The sequence below is a fragment of the Crocuta crocuta genome, unplaced genomic scaffold, assembly GCF_008692635.1.
Source record: "Crocuta crocuta isolate KB4526 unplaced genomic scaffold, BGI_CrCroc_1.0 scaffold133, whole genome shotgun sequence".
Classification (NCBI taxonomy): domain Eukaryota; kingdom Metazoa; phylum Chordata; class Mammalia; order Carnivora; family Hyaenidae; genus Crocuta; species Crocuta crocuta.
Window position 1 is genome coordinate 4,339,715 of NW_027529438.1, and position 26,119 is coordinate 4,365,833.

General features: G+C 43.2%; 1 protein-coding gene and 2 pseudogenes across 5 annotated transcripts in view; 1 reads left to right on the forward strand and 2 right to left on the reverse strand.

The window, feature by feature from the left end:
• LY9 (lymphocyte antigen 9) overlaps positions 1–14,011 on the reverse strand; it is a 29,662-nt gene extending 15,651 nt beyond the window's left edge. For all 5 annotated transcript variants that reach the window (XM_077760106.1, XM_077760109.1, XM_077760108.1 and 2 more), the window contains exons 1-2: positions 13,835–14,011; positions 9,458–9,781 (exon numbers count right to left, since the gene is read on the reverse strand). In XM_077760106.1, coding sequence (XP_077616232.1) covers positions 9,458–9,781; positions 13,835–13,958 — 448 coding nt within the window. In that variant the 5' untranslated portion in view covers positions 13,959–14,011. The remainder of the gene's footprint in view (positions 1–9,457; positions 9,782–13,834) is intronic.
• A 449-nt stretch (positions 14,012–14,460) lies between these two features.
• On the reverse strand, positions 14,461–15,549 carry LOC144228272 (glyceraldehyde-3-phosphate dehydrogenase pseudogene; annotated as a pseudogene).
• Positions 15,550–20,868: 5,319 nt separating this feature from the next.
• LOC144228171 (large ribosomal subunit protein uL15 pseudogene) lies at positions 20,869–21,298 on the forward strand (annotated as a pseudogene).
• Positions 21,299–26,119: the final 4,821 nt, after the last annotated feature.

The window sequence follows — 26,119 nt, forward strand, 5'->3', positions numbered from 1 at the left end:
GGCAATAAGTACACACCTATCAATACTTATTTTGAATGTAAGTGGACTGAAAGCTCAAATCAAAAGATATAGCATGACAGAATGGATAGAAAGTAAGATCTATCTATATGCTGTCTATGAGAGATTCCTTTCAGACTAAAAACACATGCAGATTAAAAGTGAAGTGAAGGAAAAGCATTGATTATGTGAATGGAAATGAAAAGGAAGCTGGCAAAGCAATACTTACATAATTGACAAAATAGGCTTTAAAACAAAGCCTGTAAGAAAAGAAAAAGAAGGACTATATAATTATAAAGGTTATAATCCAACAAGAAGATATAAAAATTGTAAATATTTATGAACCCAACATAAAGCACCCAAATACATAAAGCAACTAATAACAAACATAAATGAAATGAAGCAATTGATATAATACAACAATAATATGGGACTTTCACACCCCACTTACATCAATGGATAGATAATCCAAACAAAAAATCAACAAGGAAACAAATGGCTTTGAATAACATATTGGAACAGATGGATATAACAGATATATTCACACCTTCATCTTAAAACAGCAGAATACACATTCTTTTCAAGTGCTCGTCAGCATTCTCTAGAATAGGTCACATACTAGGCCACCAAACAAGTCTCAACAAATTCAAAAAGATCAAAGTCATATCATGCACATTTTATGATCACAACACTATGAAACTAGAAATCAATCACAAGGAAAAATTTGGAAAGAATACAAATACATGGAGGTTAAATAACATGCTACTAAACAATGAATGAGTCAACCAAGAAATCAAAGAGGAAATTTAAAAATACATGTAGAAAATTTTGGACAACAGTCCAAACTCTTTGGGATGAAGCAAAAGCTGTTCTAAGGAGGAAGTTTATAGTAATATAGCCCTACATCAAGGAGAGAGAAAAATCTCACATAAACAACCTAATTTTACACCTAAAAAAGCTACAAAAGAACAAACAAAACCCAAAACCAGTAGAAGGAAAGAAATAATCAATATTAGAGCAGAGATAAATGAAATAGAACCTTCAAACAAAACAAAACAACCCAATAGAACAGATCAAGGAAACCAGGAGCTGTTTCTTTGAAAAGATCAACAAAATTATAAAACTTTAGCTAGACTCAGAGAGACAGAGAGAGAGAGAGACAGAGAGAGAGAGAAGACTCAAATAAACAAAATCAGAAATGAAAGGAGAAATAACAACTGATACCACAGAAATACAAAGGATTATAAGAGAATATTATGAAAAATTATGTCAACAAATTGTACAATATAGGAGAAATGGTAAGTTCCTAGAAACTATAACCTCCCAAAACTGAATCAGGAAGAAACAGAAAATTTGAGCAGACTGATTATCATCAATGAAATTGAATCAATAATCAAAAAAACTCCCCAAAAACAAAAGTCCAGGACTTGACATTTTTACAGATGAATTCTAACAAACATTTAAAGAAGAACTAATGCCTATTATTCTCAAACTATGCCAAAAAGTGGAAGAGGAAGGAAACTTCCAAATTCATTTTATCAGCATTACCCCGATTCCAAAACCAGATAAAGACATTACAAAAAAAAAGAGAACTACAGGCCAATATTTATGATGAACATAGATACAAAATTCCTCAATGAAAAATTAGCAAACCAAATCCAACAATACATTTAAAGAAATCATTCACCATGATCAAGTGGGATTTATTCCTGGAATGCAATGGTGGCTCAATATTCACAAATCAAATGACATGATACATCACATCAACAAGAGAAAGGATAAAAAGCATCTGATCATTTCTTTTTTTTTTTTTTTAACGTTTTTTTTTATTTATTTCTAGGAGAGAGAGAGAGAGACAGCGTGAGCAGGGGAGGGTCAGAGAGAGAGGAAGATACAGAATCCGAAACAGGCTCCAGACTCTGAGCTGGCAGTCAGCACAGAGCCCGACGCGGGGCTCGAACCCACGAACTGCGAGATCATGACCTAAGCGAAAGTCGGACGCTTAACCGACTAAGCCACCCAGGCGCCCCGCATCTGATCATTTCAATAGATACAGAAAAAGCATTTGGCAAAGTACAACGTCCATTCATGATAAAAATCCTCAACAAAATAGGTTTAGAGGGAACAATGCCTCAACAAAATAGAGGCCATATATAAAAAACCCACAGCTAACACTATACTTAATAGTGAAAACCTGAGAGCTTTCCCTCTTAGAGGGAACAGGAACAAGAAAGGATGTCTACTCTCACTACTTTTATTCAAGCTAGTACTGTATGCCCTAGCCATAGCAATTGGACAACAAAAAGAGGGGCGCCTGGGTGGCTCAGTCAATTAAGCGTCCGACTTCGGCTCAGGTAATGATCTCACGGTTCGTCGGTTCGAGCTCCACGTTGGGCTCTGTGCTGACAGCTAGCTCGGAGCCTGGAGCCTGTTTCAGATTCTGTATCTCCCTCTCTCTGACCCTCCCCTGCTCATGCTGTCTCTCTTTTTCTCTCAGAAATAAATAAAACATTAAAAAAAAAAAAGAAATAAAGGGTACCCAAATTGGTAATAAAAAAGTAAACTTTCACTATTTGTAGATTATATGATACTATGTATAGAAAACACTAAAGATTCCACCAAAAAAAAAAAAGAAAAGAAAAAAGCCACTAGAACTGATAAATGAATTCAGAAAGGTTGCAGGATACAAAATCAATATACAGAAGTCCATTGCATTTCTATACACTAATAATGAAGCAGCAGAAAGAGAAATTAAGAAAAAAATCTCATTTAAAATTGCACCAAAAATAATAAAATACTCAGGAATAAACTGAATCAAGAAGGTAAAAGACCTGTACTCTGAAAACTATAAAACACTGATGAAAGAAATTGAAGATGGCACAAATGGAAAGATATTCCATGCTCATGGATTGGAAGAACACATATTACTAAATTTCCATATTAGCCAAAGCAACCTACAGATTTAATGCAGTCCCTGTCAAAATAATGACAGCATTTTTCACAGAACTAGAACAAATAATCCTAAAATTTGTATGGAATCACACAAGAACCTGAATAGCCAAAGCAATCTTGAAAAATTTCAAGATATACTACAAAACTTTAGTAATCAAAGCAGTATGGTACTGGGAAAAAAATGGACACATAGATACATGGAACAGAATAGAGAGCCCAGAAATAAACCCATGATTATATGATTAATTAATCTTCGACAAAGGAGGCAAGAATATGCAATGGGAAAAAGACAATCTCTTCAATAAACGGTGTTGGGGAAACTGAACAGCTATATGCAAAAGAAAGAAACTGAACCACTTTCTTACACCATATACAAATATAAACTCAAAATGGATTAAGGACCTAAATGTGAGACTTTAAGACATAAAAATCTTAGAAGAGAGCACAGGTAGTAATTTCTCTAACATTGGCCATACAAACATTTTTGTAGATATGTCTCTTGAGGCAAGGGCAACAAAAGCAAAAAGAAACTATTGGGACTACATCAAAATAAAATGCTTCTACACATCAAAGGAAACAATCAACAAAACTGAAAGACAACTTATTTAATAGGAGAAGATATTTGCAAATTACATATTTGATAAAAGATTAGTGTCCAAAATATATTAAGAACTTATACAACTCAACACCCAAAAAACAAATAATCCAATTAAAAAATGGGCAGAAGGCGGAAATGGTGGGGGAAAGGGAGAGAGGCAAACCATGAGAGACTCTTGAATGCTGACAAAAACTGAGGACTGATGGATGTGGGGGGGAGGGGGGATGGGCATGGAGGAGGACACTTGTGGGGATGAGCACTGAGTGTTATGTGGAAACTAATTTGACAATAAACTATTTAAAAAAAAATGGGCAGAAGGCATGAACAAACATTCTCCAAAAAAGATATCCAGATAGCCAACAGACACATGAAAAGATGTTTGAGGTGCCTAGGTGGTTCAGTTGGTTAAGTGTCTGACTTTTGATTTTGACTCAGGTCATGATCTTATGGCTCTGCTGACCATTGCGATTCTCTCTCTTCCTCCTCTGCCCCTCCCCTGCTCATTCTCTCTCTCTCTGTCTCTCTGAGTAAATAAAATTAAAAAAAAGAAAAGATGGTCATCATCACTAACCATCAGGGAAATGCAAATCAAAACCACAATGAGATATCATTTCATATTTGTCAGAATGGCTAAAACAAACAAACAAAACCAAAAAACACAAGAAACAACAAGTGTTGGTAAAAATGTGGAGAAAAAGGAACCCTGTGCACTGTTGGTAGGAATGCAAACTTGTGCAGCCACTGTATAAAACAGTATGGAAGTTCCTTAAAAAATTAAAAATAGAACTAACATATGATCCAGTAATTCCACAATTGGGTATTTACCCAAAGAATATGAAAGCATTAATTTCAATTTTTTTTAATGTTTTCTTTATTTCTGAGAGAGAGAGAGAGAGGAGAGAGAGAGAGAGACAGTGTGAGCACGGGAGGGTCAGAGAGAGAGGGAGTCACAGACTGAAACAGGCTCCAGGCTCTGAGCTGGCTGTCAGTATGGAGCCCGATGCAGGGCTTGAACCCACGAACTGTGAGATCATGACCTGAGCCGAAGTCAGACGCTTAACCAACTGAGCCACCCAGACACCCCTGAAAGCATTAATTTCAAAAGATATGTGCACCTCTATGTTTATTGCAGCATTATCTCATTATCTCCAATAGCCAAATTATGGAAGCAGCCCAAGTGTCTATTTAAAAAAATTTTTTTTTATGTTTTATTTTTTATTTCTGAGAGAGAGAGAGAGAGAGAGAGAGAGACAGCATGAACAGGGGAGGGTCAGAGAGAGAGGGAGATGCAGAATCTGAAACAGGCTCCAGGCTCCGAGCTGTCAGCACAAAGCCCGACGTGGGGTTTGAACCCATGAACTGTGAGATCATGACCTGAGCCAAAGTCAGACGCTTAACTAACTGAGCCACCCAGGTACCCCATCCCAAGTGTCTACTGATAGATGAATGGATAAAGAAAATATTGTCTATATATACGAATATTATTCAGCCATAATAAAAAATAAAATCTTGCCATTTGTAACAACAATAGATGGATCTAGAGAGTATTATGCTAAATGAAATAAGTCAGTCAGAGGAAAACAAATATATGATTTCACTCATATGTGGAAATTAAGAAACAGAATGAACAAAGAAGAAAAAGACAAACCAAAAAACCGATGCTTAACTGCAGAGAACACACTGGTGGTTGCCAGAGGGGAGGTGGGTAGGAGATGGGTGAACTAAGTGAAAGGGATGAGAGTACACTTACGATGGGGGCGTCTGGGTGGCTCAGTCGGTTGAGCATCTGCCTGGCTCAGGTCATGATCTCATGGTTTGTGAGTTCAAGCCCTGCATCATGCTCACTGCTCTCAGTGCAGAGCCCCCTTCGGAATCTCTTTCCCTCTCTCTCTCTGCCATCCCCTCACTCATGTGTGTTCTCTCTCTCTCTCAAAAATAAATAAATAAATAAATAAGTAAATAAACAAACAAACATCTTTTGAAAATTATGCATATGATGAGCACTGGGTGCTGTACTGAAGTGTTGAATCACTGCTGAATCGCTATACTGTACACCTGAAACTAATATAACAGTGTATGTTAACTATGCTGGAATTAAAAATTAACAATGTATCTTGGAAATTGTATGTTGGTGCATATTGATTCATTATAGAATCAATCATTGATTCAATAGAGTTGATTCACTCTATTTCTATTCTCTGCATAGAATTCCATTTCTTTAATATATGCAGAGAACTCTACAAATCAATTTTAAAAACACTACCTGATAGAAAGATGGTGTCATAGGCTGAATTGTGTCTTCCCAAAGCTCATATGTTGAAGCCCTAACTCCAAGTACCTAAGAATATGTTTTTGTTTGGATATAGGAATGTATTTGGAGAGAGAAGTCATTAAATTAAAATGAGGCCATTAGAATGGTCCCTAACCCAATATGACTCGTGTCCTTATGAGAAGAAGAGACTGTGGGGCACCTGGGTGGCTCAGTTGGTTAAGTGTTTGACTTGCGCTCAGGTCATGATCTCACAGTTTGTGAGTTTGAGTTCCACGTTAGGCTCTGTGCTAACAACAAACCAGTACATATTCTGGTACCAGAAGTGGGATACTGCTATAACAAATACCGAAAAATGTGGAAGTGGCTTTGGACTTGGCTAATGGATAGAGATCTAAAGCATTTTGAGGCAAGTGTTGGGAAATGCCTAGATTGTCCTCAAGAGACTGTAGAAATGTGGATGTCAAATTTGATTCTGGTAAAGGCTCAGAAAGAAGAGAGGAGAGTTGTAGAGCTTCTGTTATCCTAGAGTTACACATGTATTATCATGAAGAGAATAATTGGTAGAAATATGAACCTTACAGGTGTTTCTGGTGAGGTTATCAAATGTAAGTGAGGAACATGTTATTGGAAACTTGAGGAAGTTGTGAAGAATTTAGAAAAAATGCATTATACTGTTTTGTAGAAAGTAGCACATTTAGGGATGCCTGCATGGCTCAGTTGGCTGAGCATCCAACTCTTGATTTCAGCTCAGGTCATGTTCTTATGATTTGTGGGTTTGGGCCCTGCTTCGGGCTCTATGCTGACAGTGCAGAGCCTGCTTGGGGTTCTCTCTCTCCCTTTCTCTCTCTGCCTCTCCCCTACTTACACATGCACACACACACACTCTCTCAAAATAAATAAACTTTAAAAAATTAAAAAAAATAAACTTAAAAAAAAGCAGCACATTTAAATGATAAATTTGAGTATTTAGCTAAGGAGATTTCTAAGCAAACTATTGAGGACACTATGTGTTTTTTCCTTTCTGCTTGTAGTAAAATTTTAGAGGAGGAATAAATAAATGGAAGAAGGAAGTGTTGAAGCAGACTTGAAAATTTAGAAAATTCTCAGCATATGAGAGATTACAGTGTGACTCATGGATTTAGCCAACTATCTCAGCAGAAATGCTTTCAGACTGAACTGAAGGGACAGAGATAGAACAAAATGAAGAAATGCTGTCATACTTGTGGGATTCTACAGGATGGACCAATAGAGCTAGTCAGCTGAGATCATGCTTATCCTTTAGAAAAGGGAAGAATAGCACCAAGAACAGCTCAGAGGTTGATAGGCTGCCACTGCCCTTGCCACCCTGGCTAGAGGGCACAGGCCCAGGGGCAGTTGGTGGGGTGATTTCCTTCTTGGTTCTAGGTGTCAAGGTTGCTGCTCAGGGCCAAGGAGGTGGGACTGCCACCTAGGGGGCCCAAAGGACAGAGCATGGAGCCAGAGGAGATTATTCTTTTTTTTTTTTTTTTTTTAATNCGCAGGCGCCCCCAAAGGAGATTATTCTTGAAGGTTAAAATTTAATAGAATTTGACCTGTTAGATTGCATACTTCCTTGGGATCCATGACCTCTTTCTTCTTTTCTATTGCTCCCTTTTGGAATATGAATGTCTATCCTATGACTATCCTATCATCCTAGTGTGAGGACAGAAAACTTGTCTGGTTTCATAGCTTCACAGCTGGGGAGGAATTTTGCCTCAGGATGAGCTGTATCTCAAGTCTCAACCATAATGGTTTAGATGACATCTAGATAAGGTTTCGGACTTAGAATTGATAACGGAATGTCTGCTGAGATGGAGTAAATGTATTTTGCATATGAGAAGGAAATGAGTTTTAGAGGGCCAGAGGGTAGAACTGAAGAGTCATGTCCCCTCAAAATTCATATGTTGAGGTCCTGATCCCCGGTACCTCAGAATGTGACTGAATTTGGAGACAGAGCTTTAAGAGATAATTAAGTGGGGTGCCTGGGTGGCTCATTCAGTTGAGTGTCCTACTCTTCATTTCTGCTCAGGTCTTGACCGGATGGTCTGTGGGATTGAGCTCTGCACTGACAGCATGCAGCCTACTTGGGATTTTCTCTCTCTCCCTCTCTCTCCTCCTCTCTCTCTGCCTCTCCCTTGTGTCTGTAGTGCTCTCTCTCTCAAAATAAATAAACAGACTTAAAAAAAGAGAGAGATAATTAAGTTAAGATGGTGTTAGGAACGAAGAAACAGATTCTCAACTCTACAGAACAAATTTCTGGTCAGAAAGGAGGTTTGGAAGGGGAATGGGTGAAGTAGATGAAGGGGATGAGGACTACACTTATATTGATGAGCACTGAATAATGTATAGAAGTGTTGAATCACTATATTGTACCCCTGAAACTAGTATAACACTGTATGTTAACTATACTGGAATTAAAATTAAAAAACTTAAAAAAAAGAATGACTTATATGGATTATACATTCACCAGTAAACAATTTATTTAAAAGAACACGTTTTAGCTTCTCATTTCTTTTTTTTTTAATTTTTAATGTTTTTATTTATTTCTGAGAGAGAGAGAGAGACAGCGTGAGCAGGGGAGGGTCAGAGAGAGACGGAGACACAGAATCTCAAACAGGCTCCAGGCTCTGAGCTGGCTGTCAGCACAGAGCCCGATGCAGGGCTCAAACCCCATGAACCGTGAGATCATGACCGGAGCCGAAGTCAGATGCTTAACCGACTGAGCCACCCAGGCGTCCCTGGCTTCTCATTTCTTTCTTTCTTTCTTTTTTTTTTTTCAAATGTTTATTTATTTTTGAGAGAGAGAGGGAGACAGAGCGTGAGTAGGGAAGGAGCAGAGAGAGAGGGAGACACAGCATCTGAAGCAGGCTCCAGGCTCTGAACTGTCCTCACAGAGCCTGATGTGGGGCTCAAACCCACGGATTGTGAGATCATGACCTGAGCCGAAGTCGGACGCTCAACCGACTGAGCCACCCAGGTGTCCCTAGCTTCTCATTTCTTGATAGGACCATATGAGGAGGTATCAAGAGGGTAGCTATCTGCAAGCCTAGTAGCAAGGCAGGAGAAACCCAACCTGCTGACATCTTGAGTTTAACTTCCAGCTTGTAGAACCATGAGAAAATAAGTTTCCATTGTTTAACTCGCCCAAGTCTGTGGTATTTGATTACGTCAGCCCTAGCAAGCTAGTGTATGTGGGTAAAGGATGTTATAACAGAGTTACAGAAAAGAGAATACAAATGGCCTTTAAACTTGACTGTGTTTTCACTCCAACATCTGTATTTATGGAACTGGATGAAAATGACCAACAAGATAATCTTATTTGTCCTAGAGGAATAAACTACTGGAGGAAAAAAAATCTGCTTTTAAAAAGAAAAGATCAGAGGCACCTGGGTGGCTCCATTGGCTGAGTGTCTGACTCTTGATTTTGGCTCAGGTCATGATCTCACTCACGGTTTGTGAGTGCGAGCTCAGCATCAGGCTCTGTGCTGACAGTATGGAGTCTGCTTGGGATTCTCTCTCTCCCTCTCTCTTTCTCTGCTCCCTCCTCTCTCAAAAATACAGAAATAAAAAAATAAAATAAAATAAAAGATCAAAACCCACAGAAGCTCTCTGGAACTCACCATAGATATGGAGGGTAAATTCCTTATCAGTGGTGACATTACAATTCTTGCAGTTTATCTGGGCTCTGTAGGATCCTGCATCTTTCAAAGTCAGGTTGCTGATAAACAAGGAGTAGTTCCAGATGTTCAGTCGGTTCTGGTAGCTTTTGTCCGTAATGAAAGCAGGTGCTCCAGGGACTGCTAAAGCAAGAGTATTTTGGGGACCATTCCAGGTGACGTGCTCAATCTCTGTGTCTGCTGGAATGGGCAGGGAGAAATTCACTGAGCCTCCTACAATCCTTGGCACCACTGTTGGGATTGAGTCCTTTCCAGAGGCTTCTAGTCCTGCAGAGACAGAAGAGGGAGTTGGAGGAGCAGTTGGACTCCTCAAACCAGCCTTCATTCATTCATTCATTCATTCATTGACTCATTCAATAAAAACATAGTGGGAATAAATCCCAGATGTTGAGAAATGAAATGAAAATCTGGCTCTTCTTCCTCTAGGCTCATTGCCTAATAAATCGTTCCTTCATTCCCTAAATTAACTTTCATTTATGCTCTCCCATGAATGCATCTACAATAATCAGTGAAACAGACTTTCTAGGTTTCTGTCCCAGCAGGGAAATTAGCCTTGTGACTTTGGGTGAATTTTTGAATTTCTCTGAGAATCAGTTTACTCATCTATAATGACAGAAATGTACACACCTATACTGTCTTCCTCTACAGATATGGTAGGGATAGAATAAAATCAGGTTGCTGTGAATCATAAAGAACAAAAGAGGTAAAAAAATAAAAGGAGCATCTTTTATTTATTTATTATAATTTTTTTAACATTTATTTTTGAGAGACAGAGTGACAGAGCATGAGCAGGGGAGGGGCAGAGAGACAGGGAGACACAGAATCTGAAGCAGACTTCAGGCAGGCTTCGAGCTGTCAGCCCAGAGCCCAATGTGGGGCTCTAACTCACCAAGAGCGAGATCATGACCTGAACTGAAGTCAGCCACTTAACTGACTGAGCCCCCCAAGTGCCCCAAGGAGCATCTTTTATTTTTATATATATATATTTTAATTTATTTCTAGGAGAGAGAGAGACAGCGTGAACAGGGGAGGGTCAGAGAGAGAGGGAGTCACAGACTGAAACAGGCTCCAGGCTCTGAGCTGGCAGTCAGCACAGAGCCCAACACGGGGCTCGAACCCACGAACCGCGAGATCATGACCTAAGCGAAAGTCGGACGCTTAGCCGACTAAGCCACCCAGGCGCCCCCAAGGAGCATCTTTTAAAAAATAATATGGGATGATGGATGCCTAACAGGGTGGATAGATGGATAAGTGTGTGAGAAGGCAAATGAAATTAAGCCAATGGTAGACCTGGAGTGGGAAGCACATGAGTGTTAATGTAAAATTCTTTCAAGTTTTCTCTGTGTTCGAGAATTTTCATAATAAAATATTAGCAACAAAAGGAGCATCTATCTTACTCTTTCTTTTCCTCATTGTCCAGGGGATCTCAGAATGGCTTTGCCTTGGCCGGGGAAATATGGTTTGTCCTTAGGAACAAGGTTTGGGGATGGGATTAGTAAATAGCATTGATTCTACTCCTAATTGCTTCATCTCAGGAAAACCCCAAATCCCTGATAAACATTGTTACCATGGCTTCCAGAGGTCTGGCATCTGCCTGAGGCAGTTCATTTCCTTGTAGGGGCCCTGTGAATTTGGACTGGGTGACTCCAGCCTGGATTCCCAGATTCAAGGCCTTCTGAGGCTCTGGACAGTTCTCTGAAAACTCCAGACTAAATCAGATGGGGTCAGGACCCATATTACTTCAGGAATCTGGGTGGAAAGATAAGTAAAAAATATGAGAGAGAGGAAAGGCCCAGGTATAGTCTGGAGGGATGGAAAAAGGCTGAGGTATGTTCTGAATACCCAGAAGTACAGAATTATGCGAACTCAGAGAAGAGATACCCAGATTGGCGCAGACCAGGGTGGTGGTGGGGGGTTCACTATCCACCATCAGCCAAGCACTTGGACCTTGTGGAGAGGCAGCTAGGGAGGACACAGGGCTAGGGATCTTGGTCAGCTAGGCTAGGTCCATTCAGGTGAATTCTGGGGGTAGTCAGAAGGCAGAAACTAGGTTCGTTTTGATGCTGGCTTGAAGTTGCCTGACAGAGAGCTCTTCCCATCTGGAAGATACTGCTTATGACTGCTAGGACATGTAGAAATTGCCTTGTTCAATCCTCAAAATTACCTGATGATTCACCCCGACCCCCCCCCTTTTTTTTTTTACTGATAAGGAGCTACAATTTCAAGAGTTTTAACTATTTGCCTGAGATTGCAGGGTTGGTCAGCTCTCTCTTCATATCAGAGATCAGCAAAGGTCCTCAGACTGTCAGCAAGGGGGACGGGTTATGGTTCATACAGGTCAAACCCTGTTACTGTTGAAGCAAACAATGCTACACAACAGGAGTCCCAGGTATCAGTCATCTTACCTTGAACTACGCCATTTGGCAAATAATAAAATGGTGTTAAATGATTGCCATAACTGGATTTGGCTTCCCCACCTTTAATAGTTTCCAAATAATCCAGGTAGTGATTATTATAACAATCAGCTTTCGCCAACTATGTACCAAGCACTTACATATATCCTTTTTAATCTATAAGAGAGTCTTGCATGATACAATTTACTAATCACATTCTATACTTAAGAAGCAGAGACTCACACAGCTAGGAAATAATGGAACAAGGATTTAATTTCAAATGTTTCTGATACTTGTAGGGGCTGCCCCAAGGTAAGCCACTTTGGCATGAAGGTTATTCTGAGCTGAAGGCAATCAAGACCGTGTGGGCTCAAGAGAAATTTTGCCCCTCCCTTCACTACATAGAAGAATCTAAATTGGAGGTCTTTCCCAGAATAATGATTATTAGCAGAGATAAATTTGATCTGAGTAACCTACCTGAATGGCACAGCAAACATCTAATTACCAAACATCTGTTCTTCTCCATATTGCCCTGTGAACTACTTACCTTCCCTCTGAAGTCCCAGACCTCTGTCCCCTTCTCCTTAGTTTGGGATGACATACAGACCTCATTTTGCCTGTCTTTGAAATTTCCATGTCTGTGTGGATTCCCCATATATACACTATCAAATTTTAGTTTCTCCTGTTAATCTGTCTCATGTCAATTTGATTCTTAGTCCAGCTGGAAGGACCTTGAAGGGGATAGAAATTCTCGCTCTCCAAAAAGGGGACGGGACATTCTTACTCCCTGATGTACTAAGACAGAAGGACTTTTCACCCTACTGTCTCCTCAGTTCCTAAAACCACTCTTTGGAGACACAAAAGCATCAAGGTAACTCCCTGTTAGACCAAAACAGTGAAGTTTGAGGTTATCCCATTTGATGGAGCTAGAGAGAGGGAGATGCCTCTCTGCCTTGAGGTTTACTTGTTGGTCATCTGAGGTTTGGGTGACATTGCATTGGCTAGTTTCAGGTCTATCCAACACCACCAAGAAGCGCCCCAAGAGTTGGGTGTGGATATAAAGAGTCCTGATGCTTCAGATGTTTTTATGGTGAGCAAAATTGAAAATGGAAAATGAGGAGAGCTCAGACTTGAACTCAGTCCTGGAGTCTAGGCCCCTTTCCCCCATACATGCATCTAAGAGTTCTTCTATAACTCTCCTCACTGCCTACCCCTCCTACTCCCACTATTTTTGAGTCCCTATGCTACTGTGCCCTCCTCCAAGGCCCTGGGGAAAACAGGATTTCCAGAGGGACAGTAGGTGCCACCACATCAGGTGGTTGAGACCCTCCTTGGGGTAGTGGGTCAGCTCTGCCTGCTGGCCATGCTGCTGAGATACATTTCCCAGAAACTTGCAGGACATGAGCCTTGACAGGGAGGTAGGATGTGAGGAGAAAAGGACATTCAGAGAGAAGCCACCTAGCCCAGTGCCACCAGGCCATCTCCAGATCCCCAAGGAAGCCTGAAGTTTGAGATATAAGATAAACATGGCAGGATGTAGAAAGAAGCTCCAGCAGTTCTATGTATCCCTAAGAAAGAGGGGTGGCTAGTCATCAGGGGAAACTTCTGTATCTTTCTGTGAATTTTACCCACATTAAATGGGGAACAAACTCACCACTCAGCATATCTTAGCAGGAAAGTGTGAGGGTGAGAGGAACACAGTCTGAGCCCAGAGTTAATTGAGACTGGTGCTAGAATGTCATCTACTCATGGTGTGTGACTATGCATGCACTCACACACACAGACATAGGTAGGCATAAGGTGAAACCCGCAGAATTACTATGAAGAGAAGAGTTTCCTGAGTTTACCAGCAAAGAATGTGACCAGCCTCAGAGGGACACCACTAGCAATTGGTGTGGACTTACCAATTACCACAATGTGGACTTACCCATGAGCAGGAAGAGGAGCTGGGTCCACAGAAAGAAAGAGAGTATGTGTGGCTGACTCTTCTGTGGTTTTTTGGAGAAGGACTGTAGAGTCCAGTCATCTGGGTGTTTCTCTGGGGCCGCCATGATGATTTGCTTTCAGAACTCAGGCTGAAAGAGGAAGTGCTTACCACAGCTTTGCTGCTTGTGCGTGCATGCATGTGTGTGTGTGGTTGTTTATATCTGGTACCACAGACTCCTCCCACATGCTCAGGCTGGGGTAGGGGTCCCAAGTCTTTTCAGGGCCTTCATGGGATTTGAAAATCAATGTAGGGAGTCACTTTCTTCAGCATCAGGAAACTTGGGTTCTAAACTCGGCCGTAAAGGTGGCTTCTATATATCTCCACCTCCTGGTATTATGCCCGTGTGTAATCATCTCTCTCTTTTTAATTTTTTTTATTTATTTTATTTTATTTTTTTTGGCTGGATACAGTATACTTTATTGATGGTACATGGTAACATAGGGCTCCCCAAGCCCCTCCCCTTCTTCAGGGGGTCTGGGATGGAAACTGGAGGTCAGGAGATTCTCAGGTGTGTTGGGGGATGAATTGGGACAAAGACTCCCCAGCAGCTGAGGGTCTCTCTTCTCCCTCTTGCTGGGGCTGGTGGTCCAGGGGGCTCTTACTCCTTGGAGGCCATGTGGACCATAAGGTCCACCACCCGGTTGCTGTAGCCAAATTCATTGTCATACCAGGAAATGAGCTTGACAAAGTGGTCGTTGAGAGCAATGCCAGCCCCAGCATCGAAGGTGGAAGAGTGGGTGTCACTGTTAAAGTCGCAGGAGACGACCTGGTCCTCAGTGCAGCCCAGGATGCCCTTGAGGGGGACCTCTGATGCTTGCTTCACCACCTTCTTGATGTCATCGTATTTGGCAGCTTTCTCCAGGCGGCAGGTCAGATCCATGACAGACACGTTGGGGGTGGGGACATGGAAGGCCATGCCCGTTCAGCTCAGGGATGACCTTGCCCACAGCCTTGGCAGCGCCAGTAGAAGCAGGGATGATGTTCTGGGCAGCCCCTCGGCCGTCACGCCACAGCTTCCCAGAGGGGCCGTCCACGGTCTTCTGGGTGGCAGTGATAGCATGGACTGTGGTCATGAGTCCCTCCACGATGCCGAAGTGGTCATGGATGACCTTGGCCAGAGGGGCCAGGCAGTTGGTGGTGCAGGAGGCATTGCTGACAGTCTTGAGAGAGTTGTCATACTTCTCGTGGTTCACACCCATCACAAACATGGGGGCATCCCCAGAAGGGGCAGAGATAATGACCCTCTTGGCCCCACCCTTCAAGTGAGCCCCAGCCTTCTCCATAGTGGTGAAGACCCCAGTGGACTCCACAACATACTCAGCACCAGCATCACCCCATTTGATGTTGGCGGGATCTCGCTCCTGGAAGATGGTGATGGGCTTTCCGTTGATGACAAGTTTCCCGTTCTCAGCCTTGACTGTGCCGTGGAATTTGCCGTGGGTGGAATCATACTGGAACATGTAGACCATGTAGTGGAGGTCAATGAAGGGGTCATTGATGGCAACAATGTCCACTTTGCCAGAGTTAAAAGCAGCCCTGGTGACCAGGCGCCCAATGCGGCCAAATCCGTTGACTCCGACCTTCACCATCGTGTCTCGGGGACGCAGCTGGCACTGCACCAGAAGATGCGGCTGTCTGTCGAACGGGGAGGAGCAGAGAGCTATCTCTCTCTTTTTTAAAAAAATATTTTAAGTAATCTCTGCACTCACTATGGGGCTCAAACTCATAGCCATGAGAGCAGGAGTCTCATGTTCTACTGACTGAGCCAGCCAGGCATGCCTGTAATCATGTCTTATTGAGTGTGGGACGGATGGGGTAGCTTGCTGCTAGTGAGTAGAATGTGGCAGCAGCGATAAGCTGTCACTTCTGAGATTAGGTTGTAGAAGGGTGTGTCTTTCATTTCTCTCTCTGTTTCTCTCTCTCTTTCCTACTCCCAACTCTCTTTTCGAGGAGCCAGGTATTATGTGGTGAGCTAAAGACGTCAAGACAAGGAGCCAGGGAGACCACCAGCCAAAACCCAACAAGAAAGTGATGTCTTTGCCAACAGATGATGAGGACTTGAGGCTTCTGAGAACCACCGGGGTGAGACAGGTGGTACTGGCCCCTGGGAGGACATCTTGATGAGAGCTTTGTGAGGGATCCCGAGCCAGAGACACTAGCTAAGCTGGGCCTGGATTGCTGATTCACAGAAAGTGAGATAAAAAAAATGCTTATTTTAAGCTCCCAAGTTCTGTAATTTGTTACACAACAAAGGATAACAAATGTCATGGTCCAATGAATTAACTGTTTTGCTTAAGCCAGTTTGCACTGGCTTCAAGTCACAGGCAACTGAGAGACTTAATTTTTTAGAGTTTATTTAGCCCCACGTCAGGCTCTGTGCTGACAGCTCAGAGCCTGGAGCCTGTTTCAGATTCTGTATTTCCCTCTCTCTCTGACCCTCCCCTGCTCATGCTGTCTCTTAGAAATAAATAAAAACAGTAAAAAAAATTAGATTTTATTTATTTGAGAGAAAGAGAGAGTGGGAGGGGCAGAGAGACAGAGAGAGAGAGAGAGAGAGAGAGAGATTCAAAGCAGGCACTGCACTGCCGGCGCAGAGCCTGATGCAGGGCTCCAACTCACGACCATGAGAACATGACCTGAGCTGAAATCAAGAGTTGGTCGCTTAACTTGAGCCACCCAGGTGCTCCTTAAATTAGATATATTTTTTTTACTGTTTGTATTCTGTTTTGAGTTCCCTTACATCTCTGTTGTTTTAAAAAGTTTTTCGTTTCAAGTTTATTTATTTATTTATTTTGAAAGAGAGACAGAAAGAGCAAACAGAGGAGGGACAGAGAGAGAGAGAGAGAGAGAGAGAGAGAATGAATCCTAATTTGGGACTCGATCTCACAAACTGTAACATCATGACCTGAACTGAAATTAAGAGTTGGACATTCAACCGACTGAGCCACCCAGTCAACTGAGAGACCTTGAACTGATATGGAGGAAGGACCTCGGAGTTGCCCTGAGGATGGATGTTGCCAGTTGGGGGACAGCATCATTCCCTTTATCTTGCTGAGGCAAACTGACTTCTTTAACATTTACGTGTAGTAGCTAATATAGCTATAGCTTGTTGATGTCTTGAGATTCAGATTATATGTTTATCTAGACTGTAGCATGAGAGGACCTGTAAAGAAGACTTCAGGGAGAGGGTGTGGGTAGTTTTAGGTTATATTTGGTGAGTGCTTGTCAGGTGCTAAACCGTCTCCTAAGACTTGACATGCACAAATCCATTTAGCCTTCACAACAGCTTTATGAGACAGGTATTTTTTGTCAGCCCCATTTTATAGATGAGGAGACAGGTACGAAGAGGGTAAGTAGCTTACTTTGAGTTTTATAGTTGAGGAATAACTTAAACCCAGGAAGTCTGGGAGGAAGGAGGGAGAGAGGTGACAAATCGGATGGCAGGTATCTCCCATCAAGGGGCATCTTTAGAGTCTGGTGCTGCACGAGCCTGAGGGTCAGGGCCCCCTTAGTTGTGTGCAGTAGCGCCTCTTCTGCTGCACTCTAGTCTTGGCCCTGTGGCTACAGCAGGATTGTCCAGAAAGATCTGCAGGGCATATGGTCAGGAGACATTTCCACAGCCCAGATAAACGGTCTTATAACCCAGGTGTCACGGATTCAATGTTTGCGTCATCCCACAAAATTCATATGTTGCAGTCTTATCCCCAGTGAAATAGTATTAGGAAGCGGGACATTTGGGAGGTCATTAGGTCATGAATAGAACCCTTGTGAATAGAATTAGTGTCCTTGTGTAAATGACCCCGGAGCCCGCCCTCGCCCCTCCCTCCATGTGAGGTGACAACAAGAAGATGGCCATCTCTGAAGCAGGAAGTGGGTCCTCACCAAATACTGAATCTGCTGGCGCCTTGATCCCTCGACTTCCGACTCTGGAACTTTCAGAAGTAAAGGTCAGCTGTTTATAAGCTACACAGTCCATGGAGTTGCTGTTAGAGCAGCCTGAACAGACCAGGACGTCAGACTAAAGGCAAAGAGCATCCAGCAGTTTTGTTTATTTATTTGTTTGTTTGTTTGTTTAATTTTATTTTCTAGCAGGTGTTTTTAAGCAGATGTGTAGGGTTATTCAAAGACCTTTTTGAAGGCGTGCTCCAGCAGCAGGTGGGAAGGCATGGAAGGGATGCAGTGACAGCACAGGTGGGGGCTGGGTAAGAGCAAGAGAGCAGCCAGTGTGAGCGGGAGCAGAGGGCAAAGGCGGCAGAGGGTTCCAAGATAATCATAAAAATAATATCACCAAAATGTACTGAATAACAACTATGAGTGATGCTTTGTGCTTTACATGTGTTTTCTTTGGATCCTCAAATCAACCCTATTTGGTTGGCACTCTTTTTTTTTTTTTAAGTTTATTTATTTATTTGTTTATTTTGAGAGAGAGAGAGAGAGAGAGACGGAGAGGACATTTGCAAGAAGGGCAGAGTGAGGGAGAGAGATCATTCCAAGCAGTCTCCGAGCTGTCAGCACAGAGCTTGATTCAGGGTCTCAGTCCCATGAACTGTGAGATCATGACCTGAGCTGAAATCAGTAGGACACTTAACCGACTGAGCCACCCAGGTGCCCTTGGTTGGTACTCTTATTATCTTCATTTTAGAGTCGAAGAAATTGAGGCTCATCAAGGGAAATGTCACTAGAATAATCTTCTTGGTAGTTGTGGACACAGTTTTGTGATACATAGAATCCAGTTGAAGTATTAGCATTTTAGACCCGTAAAACCTTAAAAGCATGCGAATTTTGGTATAATGCAGTTGGCAAATAGGTCCTTTATCACTCAGTTACTGTCTTCACAGAGGGAAGGTGAATATTCTCATTGAGCTGTGGATACAAAGGCACCTTGTGTTGGGAATCAGGGAAGAGGCAAGTTGGGTTTGGCATCTCTACCTTCTCAGTGTGCTTGGATCAGGCCAGCCAATGCGGACAAATGACTGGAACATTTCTGGAATCCCTGCTACTGTCCTGAGACTCCAGCTGGTCATGGGTCCCAGAATTGCCCATCTCTTGGGCATTGCCCCCAGGGAGCATCAAATCCCAGCCTGGGCTGCAATATGCAGCCACAGGCCCACATTCCGGTGCACAGACTCCCTGCCAGCCCCTAACCAGCCCTTCATTAACTTTGCAGCAAAGGTGACACTGCATTTTACACAATTACAGTTTTTGACTTCACTTTTGATATTATATGGGGTTTTAACATGTTTCTACTCCTGCAAATTGGAAGAATATGAAGAGCATTCCGAATTTCAATATGGTTAAAACTCTTTACACCCAAACAGAAAGTTAAATATCTTAAGAGCTAGAAGCAATGCAACATCAAAACAAGTGCTATAGCTATGGTAAAGGGAAGAATTAGGTGATTCACTGTGCAAGTTGAATCTAGGGACACAGGTTATGAGACCAGACTTTTTTTTTTTTCCTTTTTATTTTTTTTATTTATTTATTTATTTTTTACAAATAGTTTATTGTCAAATTAGTTTCCACATAACACTCAGTGCTCATCTCCAAAGTGCCCTCCTCCATGCCCATCCCCCCTCCCCCCCACATCCATCAGTCCTCAGTTTTTGTCAGCATTCAAGAGTGAGACCAGACTTTTAGAGGACATCCACAAAGCAGGTGCAGGGACCTGGGTAGGAACCAGCAGTTAATGTCTCAGTGATGTTTCTGGCCATTAACCAACCTTAGCTGGTGGAGAAGGTGGAACTTAGATGATATCACTGTGTCCTTTGCAGTTACAAATCTTTCAATCCTGGAAAGAGAAGAAATTCAGAGTAGGCATGCTCAAGGTATCAGTTAGTATTTTTTGATTACATATATGTATTATTTGAGACACTTAACCTATTGAAGTACTAGTTAACTTTGTGGTTCTGATCTGAACTATGTAATTGAACAATTGGTTTATATTTGCGATTTTACTTTTTCAATTAATTAATTTTTATTGGCATAGTTGACACACAATGTTACATGAGTTTCAGGGGTACAACATGGTGACTGGACAAGTCTATATGTCATGCTGTGCTCGCCACATGTGTTGCTGACATTTGTCACCATTTAGTGCTATTACAGTTGAATGTAAGTTTATATGAAGTATAATGTCTTAAACTTATGGGTAAGTTTACACGTCAAAACCACACTGAGATACTACCTCATGCTGGTCAGAGTAGCTAAAATTAACAACTCAGGAAACAACAGATGCTGGTGAGGATGTGGAGAAATGGGAACCCACTTGCACTGTTGGTGGGAATGCAAAATGGTAAGCCTCTCTGGAAAACAGTGTGGAGGTTCCTCAAAAAACTAAAAATAGAACTACCCTATGACCCAGTAATAGCACTACTAGGAATTTAACCAAGGGATACAGGAGTGGTGATCCATAGGGGCACATGTACCCCAATTTTATAGCAGTACTTTCAACAATAGCCAAATTATGGAAAGAGCCTAAATGTCCATCAACTGATGGATAAAGAAGATGTGGTTTATATATATGATGGAATACTACTTGGCAATGAGAAAGAATGAAATCTGGCCATTTTCAGCAATGTGGATGGAACTGGAGGGTATTATGCTAAGTGAAGTAAGTCAGAGAAAGACAGATATCATATGTTTTCACTCATATGTGGATTCTGAGAAACTAAACAGAAGACCATGGGGAAAGGGAAGGGGAAAAGTAGTTACAAACAGAGAGGGAGGGAGGCAAATCATAAGAGACTCTTAAATATAGAGAACAAACTTAGGGTTGATGCAGGTGGGAGAGGGGAAAATGGGTGATGGGCGTTGAGGAGGACACTTGTTGGGCTGAGCACTGGGTGTTGTATGTAAGCCACCAACCATGGAAATCTACCCTCAAAACCAAGAGCTCACTATACACTGTATGTTAGCCAACTTGACAATAAATTATATATTTTAAAAAACCCAGCTCTTTCTCCTGGGCCGCCAACATGTCATCCAGACTGAAAAAGACCTGGAAACTTTGGGGCCATGTGAGCCATGGCCACAGCCGTATCGGCAAGCACCAGAAGCACCTAGGAGGCTGGGGAATGCTGGTGGCATGCATCACCACAGGCTCAACTTCAACACGTATCATCCAGGTTACTTGGGAAAAGTTGGCATGAGGCTTTACCACTTGAAGAGGAACCAGAGCTTCTGCCCACGTGTCAATCTTGATAAGCCGTGGCCATCGGTTAGTGAGCAGACTTGGGCAAATGCTGCCAAAGACCAGACTGGAGCTGCTCCCATCATTGATGTGGCACAATCGGGCTACTACAACGTTTTGGGAAAGCTCCCCAACAGCTTGTGAAGGTCAAATTCTTCAGCAGAAGAGCTGAGAAGATTAAGGATGTGGGGGGAGCTCATGTCCTGGTAGCTTGAAGCTACATGGAGGGAGGTTCATTAAATAATAACAAGTGCTTTTCTTTTCTGGTCTGGGTGCAAGTTCTTTAGCACACTACCTCTCCATCTTTACATTGGAAAGCCACCTCACAGATTCCAGGAGTAAGGGAATGAGGGCTTGAGCTCCTCTGCCCACTCCCCTCAGGAAGTGTGCAAGAGGTGGCACCAATAAGAGATAGCACCAACAAGAGATGGCACCAGCAAGAGATAGCACCAGCACTTAGAGGAGTTGGCCCATTACTTACCTTGAACATTTTCATTTATAAATGAGAATATCTGTTGATAGCATATGTGTGTATCTTAGAGTTGAAAGTCCTGTTTTGCATTGTATGCTCTGAAAATACAATGGGTGGGAGAATTAAAAAAAACCCTAAAAACAAAAACAAAAACTTATGAGTAAGTTTATATGAAGCATTCAATATTTTAAGGCAACTTAAAAATGAACATACTTAGAAGCTTAATGTACTAGATTTACAAGCTTTTTTTTAAAACTTTATTTATTTATTTTGAGAGACAGAGAGCGAGAGAGAGCGCACAAGTGGGGGAGAGGACAGAGAGAGAAGGAGAGAGAATCCCAAGCAGACTCTGTGCTGTTAGTGCAGAGCCCAACTCAGAGCTGTATGTTAAGAACCATGAGATCATGACCTGAGACGCCTAACCAACCGAGCCACCCAGATGCCCTGATTTACAAGCCTTCTTTAAGTATTTGAGGAATCTTATTTGTTTATTCAAATACTTGTCCAAGGTGCATGGGGGGTTGGGGGAAATCGGAGATACGGATGAAGGTGTACGCCCATCGTGAAGAGCATCATAACCCTGTATGTTAACTGTACTGGAATAAAAATAGTAATAATAAAAAAAATTATATCTTATATCTTAAAAAAGGAAAAACAAGCAGAAGAGTTATATCACAAAATCTGCTTTCAACTCTGAAAAAAAGAAAATACTTTAAAAGGAAGCTAAATATATTACATGCAATAGTGAGATTTAAAGTCTTTAAAGGAATCAATTTATAAATTTCTAAAATGAGCCAAATATCAATAGCCCCTCAAAAGGGTGTTAAGGGTTGCCAGATTTGTAAATAGAATATAATCTATAAACTGAGTTGTCCTTAAGACTGGGCTAGGTTTTAATCTGTTTTTTCAGTAAATTGAATATGAACTCTTTAAAAAAACTTTTTTGATAGTTTATTGTCAAGTTGGTTTCCATATAACACCCAGTGCTCATCCCAACAAGTGCCCTCCTCCATGCCCATTACCCCCCTTCCCTCTCCCCCATACCCATCTGCCCTCAGTTTGTTCTCAGCATTCAAGAGTCTCTCATGGTTTGCCTCCCTCCCTCTCCCCAACTATTTTTCCCCTTCTTCTCCTGCTTCATCCTCTATTAACTTCCTCGTAATCCACAGAATCTGAAGCAGGCTCTAGTCTCTGAGCTGTCAGCACCAAGCCCGATCCAGGGCTTGAACCCACAAACCATGAGATCATGACCTGAGCTGAAGTCGGACCCTTAACCAACTGAGCCACCCAGGCACTCTGAATATGAAGTTTTAAACAAATATAGCCTATGGATAATTTTTAAACTTTTTAAAAAACATTTATTCATTTTTGAGAGACAGAGGCAGAATGCCAGCAGGGGTGAGGCAAAGAGAGAGGGAGACACAAAATCTGAAGCAGGCTCCGGGCTCTGTGCCGACGATGTGGGACTCAAACTCATGAACTGTGAGATCATGACCTGAGCCGAAGTCAGACGCTTAACCGACTGAGCCACCCAAGCGTCCCTAGCTTCTCATTTCTTTCTTTCTTTTTTTTTTTAAATGCTTATTTATTTTTGAGAGAGAGAGGGAGACAGAGCGTGAGTAGGGAAGGAGCAGAGAGAGAGGGAGACACAGCATCTGAAGCAGGCTCCAGGCTCTGAACTGTCCTCACAGAGCCTGGTGCGGGGCTCAAACCCACGGATTGTGAGATCATGACCTGAGTCGAAGTCGGACGCTCAACCGACTGAGCCACCCAGGTGTCCCTAGCTTCTCATNATTTTTGAGAGACAGAGGCAGAATGCCAGCAGGGATGAGGCAAAGAGAGAGGGAGACACAAAATCTGAAGCAGGCTTCAGGCTCTGGGCTGTCAGCACAGAGCCCAATGTGGGACTCAAACTCATGAACTGTGAGATCATGACCTGAGCCCAAGTTGGACGCTTAACTGACTGAGTCACCCAGGCGTCTTGCCTATGGATAATTTTTTTATGCAAAAGGCCATCTTTTAGGAAATAAATGATAATGGGGAAGTCTTATTGCCTGGGAAGTAGTTTACTAAGATCATAAGTAGGCTGCAGAGGCATGATTATCAGAAAGCTTCACATTTACCCCATAGTACCCAGACCTGAGGCTAAAACCATTCTGTATTCTTTTGTTTTTCTATCAACATGTTTTCTTTTCCACTAGCCTGTGAGCAACATGCTTGCAGAGACTTCCTCTCTTCTTTGGACACCCAGGTCCAGTGCCTTTGAGGCCCCTAGCAGGAGCTCATGTGGGCCGTAAATAAATGAGTGAAGAGAACTCAGTGACAATAGTATCCAGAGGTCCAAGAGAAGACAGAATTTCAAGTGTCGGGGGGGGAGGGTCCCAGTGTCAAATTTAACTGGTGGTCATATAAGATAAGGCCCAGAGGGTCTGCAGGCTCTGACCATGGGGAGGTCATTGGTGACCTTCTAAAAAGCAATGTGGATTCTCTTCAAGTCCTGCTGGGGCACTTGACCTCCATGCACTGAAGGCCAAGGAGGTACTTGTCAAAGCCTGAGAAGTGAGGGGCCTGAGAGGATTCACTAGTCACGATTACATCCTCCCAGAGATGACAGCAGTCTGCATAGGCCAGGAAAGCCTTCGGGACCATTTGGTGTAGAGAGGTTGGGGGAAGGGAGCGCCATGCCTGTCCCAGCTCTCCCCTCTTCCCTCGCCCTGTGGATCAGGGCTGTCATGCAACTCCTTCAATCATGCCGTCAAAAGGGCAAGAGAGCAAAATAACCTCTGACCCAGGCTTTTATGGTTGAGGTGGAGGTGGTCCCGAATTCTGGGACTTGGATTCTTCCAGCTTTGTCTCTGTGCTGAAGAAGCTACCACCAGCAGCCTGTGCCTTCCACCTGTCTGTCCTCGGGCCAGTCCGGGCTTGCTCTCCTCTGCCTGCTGACTCAATGTCTGCCCATGTGCTCAAACAAGCGGGCAGGAGCTAAGCCCCTGCTATGTGCTGATGCTGAGCTAGTCACTGGGAATTGCAAGATGAGAAAGGAAGGCGGCTACCCTCAAGGGGCTGAGTGTACTTGGGAGAGAGCGCGGCTGAGCAGGTATTTATAACACGGTAGGGATAGATGTCACGATAGAGGTAGGCACGGGGCACCCGGGAAGCCCAGAAGAGGGCGTCTCTCTTAGCCTGGGGCTTCAGAAGAGGCTTTCCCACGGTGGGTGGTGATGACTTTGGAGGCGGCAATGGGAGCCAGCTCCGGTGAGGTAGGTGGGGTAGGTGGCAGAGACGAGGACAGTGCAGTAAGCAGCTTGCAGGAGTCAGTTTACAGGGGTGCAAAGTCCTCACGCCTCTGTGGGCAGACTCTAGAAGCAGCGTGTGGTGACTGGAGTCCACCGTCTGAGACATGGAGACACAGCATGAGGCCAAGGTTGTCAGGAAGCAAGAGAACATGAAAAGCCTTGTCCACCAGGGCTGTGAGCCCAGACTTAAGCTTTAGGGGCCGGGGAACCTCAGAAGGGCTTAAAGCACGGCTGTGACATCATCAGCTTTGGCTTTTAAATAGCTCGTGTGGCTTCCCACCCTTCTTTCTCCTACGTCCCCTCTCTCCGCATCTTGTGACCCCAAAGCTACATGTGATTATTGTGGCGAATTCTCAGGAAATAGCTGTGGGTTGATATTCACACATTCGCAGTTGGCCAGCTGTCGGGAGGCAGGCCAGTCTGCCGGTGAATATTCTGGGTCTTTCTCTACCGGCATCCCTGGTCCTGCTTGGTCTTTTCATGGGTAAGTCTGTCCCTGCTACTACCATCCAGGCACCTCCCCCTGCCTGCAGGGGTGTTACTCTAGCCATGGGTGTGTTTCACTGAAGCCAGGAGCCGGGCTGTGTGTGTGTATGTGTGTGTGTGTTGCATATGCTGCCATCTCACACCATGCAGGCCCAGACTGTGTGCTTCTCACTCTCACATTTCTTCTGCTGATGAGTCACAGGGAGCCTGGGTGTCCCTACACCAGCTGATGACGGGGTCATGAGATCGAGGACCTGCCCCATCTTCATCTTGCCATTTCACTCATGATTCTCTTACATCTCTGTCCCCTTCCTCCCTCTCCCGTCAGCCCCTGTGAGTCACCCTTCATCATGAGGTGACTTCGGTAGGGGATCTGAAGCCTGGCACGTGGTAGCTGTTTCTGTCCCTCTAGATTCTCACTGCTTGCTCCTGTCCCCGAGGACCTGAGCAGGGGGCAAGAGACAGGCTCAGGAACCAGAGGCCCCTGGGAGCAAAGTTCGTGAGAAGCCTGCGGTGACTGAGCCGGGCTCTTTCTGCTGTAAGAAAGTTTCAAGCTTTCGCTTTCATTCTCCTTCAGGGGAAAACCAGTGTGCAGTTCTGAAGGTCACCTGCCTTCAGGGTTGTCTGCACCTCAGGCTTTAGGGTGCCCCCTATGCCCCAAAGATGAATCCCTTGATGTGTTTAAAACTTGGCAGTGAAGGGAAGGAAAAATTCTTCTCTACCCTCAAGGCCTCCTACCTGAACTAAGAATTACATCGATGTGAGACAGATTAACAGGGCTA